At 31.2% G+C, this 8,923-nt stretch overlaps 1 protein-coding gene across 1 annotated transcript; it reads left to right on the top strand.

Moving 5' to 3' along the window:
• The first annotated feature begins 4,999 nt into the window (after positions 1-4,999).
• Positions 5,000-6,789, top strand: LOC111037525. The gene has a single exon (XM_022320154.1). The coding sequence runs from the start codon at positions 5,398-5,400 to the stop codon at positions 6,787-6,789; it is 1,392 nt and encodes a 463-aa protein (XP_022175846.1). The 5' UTR covers positions 5,000-5,397.
• Positions 6,790-8,923: the final 2,134 nt, after the last annotated feature.

Here is an 8,923-nt window from a genome sequence, read left to right as displayed (position 1 = left end):
CTCATGCACACACATACCTAAATATATTAAAATTGTATAATATAATATACCTAAAACGAATAATATACATTATATATTAGATATATAGATAGATAGATGGATAGGTGTAATGGATTAATAAAAACTAGGTAACCAAAGATGTTTCTTATTATTATTATTATTATTATGCATTTCGCTCTACAGATGGCTGTCGCGAAATGTGTTATGCGTGTTATTATTTATACGTACGCTGTAAATACCGTTAGAATTTTTTTTTATTTATTTAATTATTTACCTTACGTTGGTCGATACGTCTATGTAAAATATTATATTATATTATTATAATTATTAGATATTTTCTATTAAATCATATATCTCGCTATTAAATTTATTATTATATTTAATATTTAACAAAAAAAAAAGTTAAAAATAATAATAATAATTATTGTAATATGTATTTGTTTGAATTTTCTGTCGTACCTACATATATATATATCTCGTGTGATTTGTACATATTTAAACCGTTTTACTCGAGTGTAACACTATTGAAATTATAATATATATTATTATCGTGTAAGTGAACGTTTTATGTGTAATAAAGAATAGTATAATAATCGTATATGAACAATGTGTCTTGTTTATTTATTTGTGTACAAGGTCTTTTTCGAACGTGTTTCCTTCATACTTAGGTGCAATTACCAACTGGAAGTTATCTCGGAAAATAAATGGATCGCCAAAGATTTGAATGCAGCAGCTACCTTTATGTACGTTTTTGACATGTGAGCATCGGCTGCCATCATCTACAATATAATGAAAAATAATAATATAGATACGTAATACCTGCATATATTAAGAAAAAACTTTTAAAATGTCTTTTTTGGTCAATCTTGATACATCTTATGTACAATATTTTGTTAGCACGTCGACATGATATTTTGGGCAAAACACGATTGCGAACACTTTTACTAAGGTATTAAGGTGCTAAAGCTAGCATAGGTACAAAAAGTACATACAAGCCCATGGAAACTATAAGGCTGCGATTTGTTACTAATATTTTTTATAAATTTATCAACTAAATGTTTTTAGTTATCCTTTATTTTTATAGTTGATTTTACGGAGGTTATATGTTTACAAAAAAATTTTATTTTTAGACTGCATTTTAACGATTTTTTTTAATTGAAAAGATAATAATTAATAAACTATTTTCGACTCTAAATCAGTCTAATTCTTCATACACGTGTCTAGCATGCAAAAATTGGCTGCCATTGCCTATGTATAATATTATGAGGTATATATCGTCAGTACGTCAGTACGTGATTTTGGAGGGATCATCATTGAAAATAAGTCCCCATCGACTGCACATTTTCGAAAATACGTTTGCGAACACTTTACCATGGTAGCTGGTAGGTATAGATACAAAAACTACACGAAAGAACATGCAACCGACACATCAACGATTTTTTAGTCTTTTACTGATTACTAATTGGTATTATTTATCGTACCTATATTGTATTTTTGTCTCTCTCTCTTTTGGCTTTATAGTTCTTTAAGAATTTTGGCCACCACCGTCGCCGTTCTCCAATAATCACGATCCTGAACTCTTATCTTCCCAATCCGTCACTTCAAGTATTTTTAAGTCCTTCCTTATGCCATACATCCATCTAGACCTTCCTCTTGGCTTTTTCCCCGTCGGTTGCCATTCGATTACTGCTCGTGTACAAGCAGTTTCTGTTTTCCGTATAGTATAACCAAACCATTTGAGTCTTTGACACTTAATGTGGCTTGTTAACAATGGAATTTCAGTTATTTCTCTTAGTTCAGTATTTTTTCTTCTACGCCATCTGTGTTTATCTCGCTATCAAACACTGGACCAAAAATGTACCTTATTATTTTATTTTCAAAAACTAACACCTTTTTTTCTAATTATATAGTAGCGGGCCATATTTCACATCCATAAGTTACCATTAGTTTTATTACCACATTTTCTTCCCCATTGGGAAGTAGTTCCATCACTTTTGTTATATCTTGATTTATTTTTAACCCGACTGATTTTGCGCCTTCTACGAGTGTGTTTGAATTTTTAGTTAAGACAATTTTATCTAGTGAAACTGTGCGTATATCGAAGGCTCTAAGACCAGAGTGGATACTACAGCGACTTCTCGTTTGCCGCTTTCACGCAATTCAACCATTTCACTATCGAAGCTAAGTCCGATACGGATCGGTACGTACTGCTTGTGTACTGCACGTGTAACTTCTTGAACACTCAAAATTGTTCCGATACGAATCTATACACTAAAATGTCTCCTTAAAAATCTTTGAGTCTCTATGCGAGAGAATTCTGTGTGCTCTGACGTGTTCCTTTTAACAGGAATTTTTAACACCCCATATTATATGTCTCGTGGAAAAATTAAAAATTTTAGAACACTCTTACATCTACACACTACGACTAATTCACGGGTCAAACGATAGGCTGGTTGCCAGCCGTTAGTTGTAGAAGCCATTTTATATTTCCCCCCTCGATCAGTGAAGTTGGACCACAAAATTGTTTTAGATTTTTTTTAATTAACGGTGCAAATAACTATTACCAACCTCCAATTCTTATGATTGTTAATTAGTCTGTTTAACGATTATGTTGGTAAATATCTTGTTGAAAGTGTCTGGTGTAAAGGTTGTCACGCATTGCAGCGGTGGCGTTAAAACTCTTGTGTCTTGGCAGAGGATGGGTGTTACGGTAGAAATATGGGTTCAAAGGCATCTAAAAAATTAAACCAAGAATGGGTTGAAATTTAGGTATAACTAATGTTTAAAATTTAAATTGATAAAGTCGCTCGAAAAACGGTTCGCCATCGTGTAGCACCGGTGATTTTAAATGTATTTAATTATAACATACACATTTGCTGCCTAAAGTGTACCAAAATTCATATCCAAACTTGGTACTACAAAAAATCAATAGTAAATATAACAAACAATTTTTTGTCTTGTTCATAAGTATATCTTTTGTTTACCGAAGTAAAACATTACAAATAATTAATACATAAAGTTAAATCTATTTTGAAAATAAAATAGCCCTCCTCTGGCTCTCTTACATATGTACCTTTTCCTAGACATGAGGTTAACCCAAAATAGCAAAGAAGCATTGCCGGACTTCACATTTACAAAGAAACTTTTTGCTGGAGAATCGCAAACAATGTTACGAATTCCTGATTTATAAGAACTCCATTGACATTTAAACCAGAAGTTGTAGTACTATATGAGTTAGTTTAAAAACTATTTAGATTTAGGATTAGTATTCATTTTTACTTTCTTCAAAATTACTCGGATTTCAGTGTTAGATTTTGAAAATGATAAATGAAAAATGGGTGTTTGCATTGAACCAGATATAAAATTGGTGTTTGCATTGGAACAGATGTAAATTGGATGTTAGCATTGAATCAAGTGTAAAACTTAAATTTTCCAATTATGTTGCAACTGTCGCTCCAAGTTTGTGCAAAACTTTTTTTCAGATTTGACAAAATCATAATTTTGCACATTATTGGTAGCAGTAAAAGGTGCACTTTTATGTAAAGGTTTTTTAAGATTAATTTTAGTTTCTTCTTTAATCGAGGAAGTGCATTAAGTGGCAATGATTTAAACATTTTTCATTTATTTAGTCTTCTCCCTTAACCCTAAGCAGTTGCTGCGATATCTTGTTGAAAATTGTTATTGATTCTGTATCATGATCACCAATTGACCATACCAATATCTTATCATTTTTAAAGAATCGAAACGGAACCAAATTTTTTTTAAGTAAGTATAAAGACAAACAGGAAACGAAGTTTTTATTTTTTAAGAACAAAAAAAAAACCGAAATTGACGATTCAATCTTTCTTGGCACAGAACTGGAACTGGAACTGTAAAATCATCAAGGTTCCAATCCCTAGAAGTTCTCTCTAGAAATATTTTTAAAACCGTATTTATGTAATTCGGCGGAAGATCTCGTGGGAGCGGAAAAGGTTGTAGCAGACTCCCTAGTACGCACTTTATTATGATTGTGAAGTTTATATGAAATAAACAATATGGAGGGCTCGGAAGTTATAGAACTAAAAAAAATAATTTTCAGCTCTTAAATATGTACTTAAAAACATATATATAAGCGCTATAAATAGCACTAAAAATTGGAAAATATGCAAAGTAAAATTTTCGACAAATTTTTTAAACGTGAAATTTAATTTTACATATTTTTTTACTTTTACAGATATTTAATGTTTTTCATATAATATGATGGTAGGTATCTAAGAGCTAGGCACTTGTTCCGGCTCTGGAACATTTCCTGTAAACAGTCTAAGGCCGTTTATTTAGGATGCGTACCATCTTAAAATGAAACAATTTGTTTTCGTTCACAAATTCGTAGTCTGCTGTTTGGTAGGTAGGTAATTTAGTTTTTAAAAATATGCCATTAAACAGCATTTATGACTCCAAATTAGCAAAATAGCTCTTATAATATGAATTGATGTGAAAATATACCCACAAATAGCCCTAAAAACCGTAAATATGCGAAAAATAGCAAAATTAAAAATTCGTGTAATATGACATCAGAGAAAGTGTGAAACATATTTGTTTCTACTTTGGTTTTTTTAGGACGAACCAAGAAAAATATGCATTTGCTAGAACTTCCGAGTCCTGCTAATAAATAAAAACACTATGGTATAAATGTTAAATTGTAAGCATTTTGCACAAATTTAAATTCATTACAAATGTTCCAATTATTTTGTATTAAAGTTTATTAATTTTGAACAATGATAATTATCTTAGTGGACGTTTTAAGCAGGGTATCATATATTACCCTACCTCGTCAAAAACATTTGCATCATATTGTTATTAGATCTAATGTCAACATCTCTCAGAATCTACTTAACTTTTGTCCACATTCGCCATTGAAATATTGGCACTTAGAATAAATGAGTGAAAATCGAATTGCTGATTATACTATTATATATTACTATAGGTGAACGATAAAATACAAACATGCACTACTGTATAATACAAATAACATAACAAGAAGAATAAGTAGACGCAAACCTGTGAAATAGGCAAATTGCGTTAGAGCTGTAGTTTTTTCAAATCAAAATGGGCGTTTGTAAATTGCGCCCACATTAAATAGGTAGTAAAAATACTATAGTAAATTGCGCCCGGGATTTTTCGGGGTCTAAAATGGGTATAGTAAATTGCGCCCATAGTATCTACTATCTTGAATTCATCGTTACCTATTATGTGTATTTTAAAAATACTGTTGTTCATTTATTGGTGGATAAGCCGAACGTTTATCGCTATAATCGATATGATATTAGCGATATCAATGCCTTTACGCGTATACAACGACTTTACGTACAGCCCGTATAGGTAATATTTTAGTAAGCCGTTTGCACGCAACAGTTAAACATGGATATTATACATACTGAAAGCCAGAAAGAAAACGACGTTATAATATACCAAACATTTAAATTTTCGAAATTAAAACGCGAGTTGTCTTCGGGCGAAACAAAGTGGCGATGTGCTGTAAAAACGTGTAATGCATTTTTGAAAACTGTTGGAGAAAAAAATAATATGACAATAACTGAAAAAAATGTGGAACACCGTCATAAAATAGATTTATTAAAATTACAACGACAAATTGTGTCCGCTAGTGCAAAGCGAAAAGCAACCGAAGATATCTGTGAAAGACCAGCGAAAATACTTCATAGCATAGCAACAGTTCAAGATACGAGCTTAATCAAGGTTAGTGATGTTAAATATATTAAAAGAAATATGTATAATGCAAGAAGAAAGTTACTACCTCCATTACCAATTTCAACTCAATCTGTTCAGGAAGCTTTAAACTCTATGCAATACAAAAGCTCGAAAGGAGAGGATATGCTTCTGTATAATGATTTTAATAGTGAACTCGTAATCATATGTTGTAAATCAAATTTAGAAATATTGTGTAAATCAGAAATGTTATATGTAGATGGTACATTTGAGTATTGTGCCAAACACTTCCTTCAACTATTTAGTGTTCATGGATATTTTAACGGGCACTATATACCATTGGTGTTTGGTTTATTGAAAAATAAATCTACTAACACTTATAAAAAATTTTTTCAAACATTGAACGAAAAATGTACTGAAAACGGGTATATTTTGAAACCCAAATCTATGGTTATTGACTTTGAAAAAGCTATTCATTTTGCTTGCCTAAACGTTTGGCCTGAAGTCGTAATTATAGGATGTCGATTTCACTTAACACAGGCCTGGTGGAGACGAATTCAAAAAGTTGGTTTAAGTTCAGAGTATAAATCAAACGGATCTATTATTAGAGAATGGTTATTACATGTGTTTGGAATGGTATTTTTAGAGCCAGAAAATGTTTGCGATTATTTCAATTATGAATTAATGCCTACAATGCCTGAAGATGATCGACTTAGACAATTTTCTTGCTATATTTTAAATACATATATTTTATTCGCTGACTTTCCTCCGAATATTTGGGCATCAGCTTCCGCAACATTAACTCGGTCAACTAATGCCTGTGAATCTTTCCACAGTCATTTTAACAAAAGCTTTTATACACCTCATCCTCATATATATAATTTTATGGATAAAATATTAGAGATACAATCAGAAATTTATGTAAAAATGAATAGTATAAATGAACCTTATAAATTTCAAAACACTAAATCAAAAAAAAAATTTAAAAAAATGGAAAAAATTGTTCAACAATACAATGAAAAAACTATTACGAGGGCTGAATACGTGAAGATGATGTCGCATTACTATGCAGATAACTTATTATAACTTTTTTATTATTATTATTATTAACATTTTTAACCAAAAAAAAAATATTTTATCAATTATAATTATAATTATTAACATTTTTAACCAAAAAAAAAATATTTTATCAACTATAATTAATACCGTAATATTTAAAAAAAAAAAAATAATTTTCCTATTTTTATTAATTCCTATTTTTTTTTTTTTAATTTACTCATTTCAAGTAAACCAAAAAAAAACATTTTTGGAGGACAGTGATAGTCGCCTCCTCGTGGTGTCCTCTGGGTAATGCTAAATGACAATCATAAAAATAATACTTCTATAGGGCGCAAATTTGTACCTGATAAATACCGGGCGCAATTTACTACACAAAAATGTGTACCTGAAAAATACCGGGCGCAATTTACTACACAAAAATTTATACCTGAAAAATAGCGGGCGCAATTTACAACTATTTCCTTTCGTTGGGCGCAATTTACGTTTGCCCATCAAAATTACCACCAGACCATATCCGTCAAAAGGTTTGCAGACAAAACAACCTTTTTCTTACTCATTTGTAGTGATGTAAAATTACCGGAATTATCTTTGGAGAGAATATTCTCAAGCTGGAGAATATTAGGTCATTTTCTTTTTCTTCAATAATTCATTGATCGAGCCCATAGAAAAGAGAGTAAAACCTTACCACAGTCCAGAACTTCACATCAGAAACATTGTTTAAATAATTATATGTTGTATATAGTAAACAGTATACCTACTTATCGGTACTACTATATTATAGATCACTAGAATAATACTTAATTCAATATATTTTCATAGTAAACCAAAAATATAATTTCTTGTTCAATTATGCAATGTCTTTTTAATAAATAATGTAAAATTAATTATCAATAGGATTAACCTTCAAACATAATCACATCACTACGACACTAAAAAGAAAAACAAAGAAAATTACCTACCCGGTAATAATGTGCAAGAGAATATTCTTAAAAGAATATTCTCTTGTCTCATCACTACTCATTTATAATATACTTTAGATATTAGATCTAAAATAAATGATGACAACATGTATTTCTTTCGTTGATTTTAATCAGTATGATATAATTGTGTTTAATTGGTACTACTTAGCTAGGTATTACAAAAATGTACACATCGATTTTTTGTTAAGAAATTCTTAATTTTTTTTTCAAAATTGTTGGTGGAATAAATGTTTGTTGCGGACCACACTTTTGAGAGTACTGCCATAATAGAATCTAAATAAACAAGCAGCACACAATTACTGATTTGTTTATTTTGCAGGGTGTAAGTACCTATCTGTACTTAGCAGTTTTATATGTAAGCATACACTTCGATTACTATTTACAATAGTTATTATTATTATAAATATGTACTGCAGATCCTTATACCTGCAGGTCCATAATCAGTGGGGCCACACAACTTTACAATATTTTCGCCTGGAGGCAATTTTTTTCGCCGCCACGCCTTAATCTATTTATTTTGTAATGTACATTTCGAAGTAGGTATGTACAATGCGTATAAGTCATGAGTTTATAATAATTAACATAGTGTTTAGTTCGTTTAAAAAAAAAAAAAGCAATTGAATTGAAATTTTTCAATACTAGTTTCAGAAAAAAAATTACCACCCGGGGCAAATGGCTCGTTTGGACCATCCTAAATGCGGCCTTGACCATAATACTCATCGAGTCTTATAAAAATCACATTCGGAGGGCGCAAACCGACAAATGAGCTTGACCTTTAAGCATTGTATATTTTGTGCGTTTGTCTGCAGCGCTGACGAAGCCGAAAAACATAATAATATAACAACGACATTGTTGTCTGAAAACGTTGTACGGGGCATATAGGGTGCAAACGGTTTGTCTCAAGGGCGCGCGCGTCGCGTATAGAGAACCCTTAGAAGGGGGGGGGGGAGGTGGAAAGTGCGACAAGAAATTATTGGCTGCTGCCCCGCTGACGAAAAAACAACATATTACATCACATTATATTATGCGCATTATACGTCTATAAATATAAATTATATTTGGGTAACAGTCGGGATATTTCACGAGACTTCTAGAGGTGCGGGTTCCAGCCGGCTCGGGGAACTGATGTCAAAACGAGAAATCAGACAGCGGCGTAAAATAATAATTTCTGTATACCTGCA

This window comes from Myzus persicae, unplaced genomic scaffold, assembly GCF_001856785.1.
Source record: "Myzus persicae strain clone G006 unplaced genomic scaffold, MPER_G0061.0, whole genome shotgun sequence".
In the NCBI taxonomy this organism is placed as follows: Eukaryota; Metazoa; Arthropoda; class Insecta; order Hemiptera; family Aphididae; genus Myzus; species Myzus persicae.
The sequence above is the reverse complement of the archived record's forward strand: the minus strand, read 5'-3'. Positions and strand labels throughout refer to the sequence as shown.

What these genes read in the sequence shown, in the direction of transcription:
- LOC111037525 (XM_022320154.1), top strand. Translation starts at nt 5,398, where the DNA reads ATGGATATTATACATACTGAAAGCCAGAAAGAAAACGACGTTATAATA.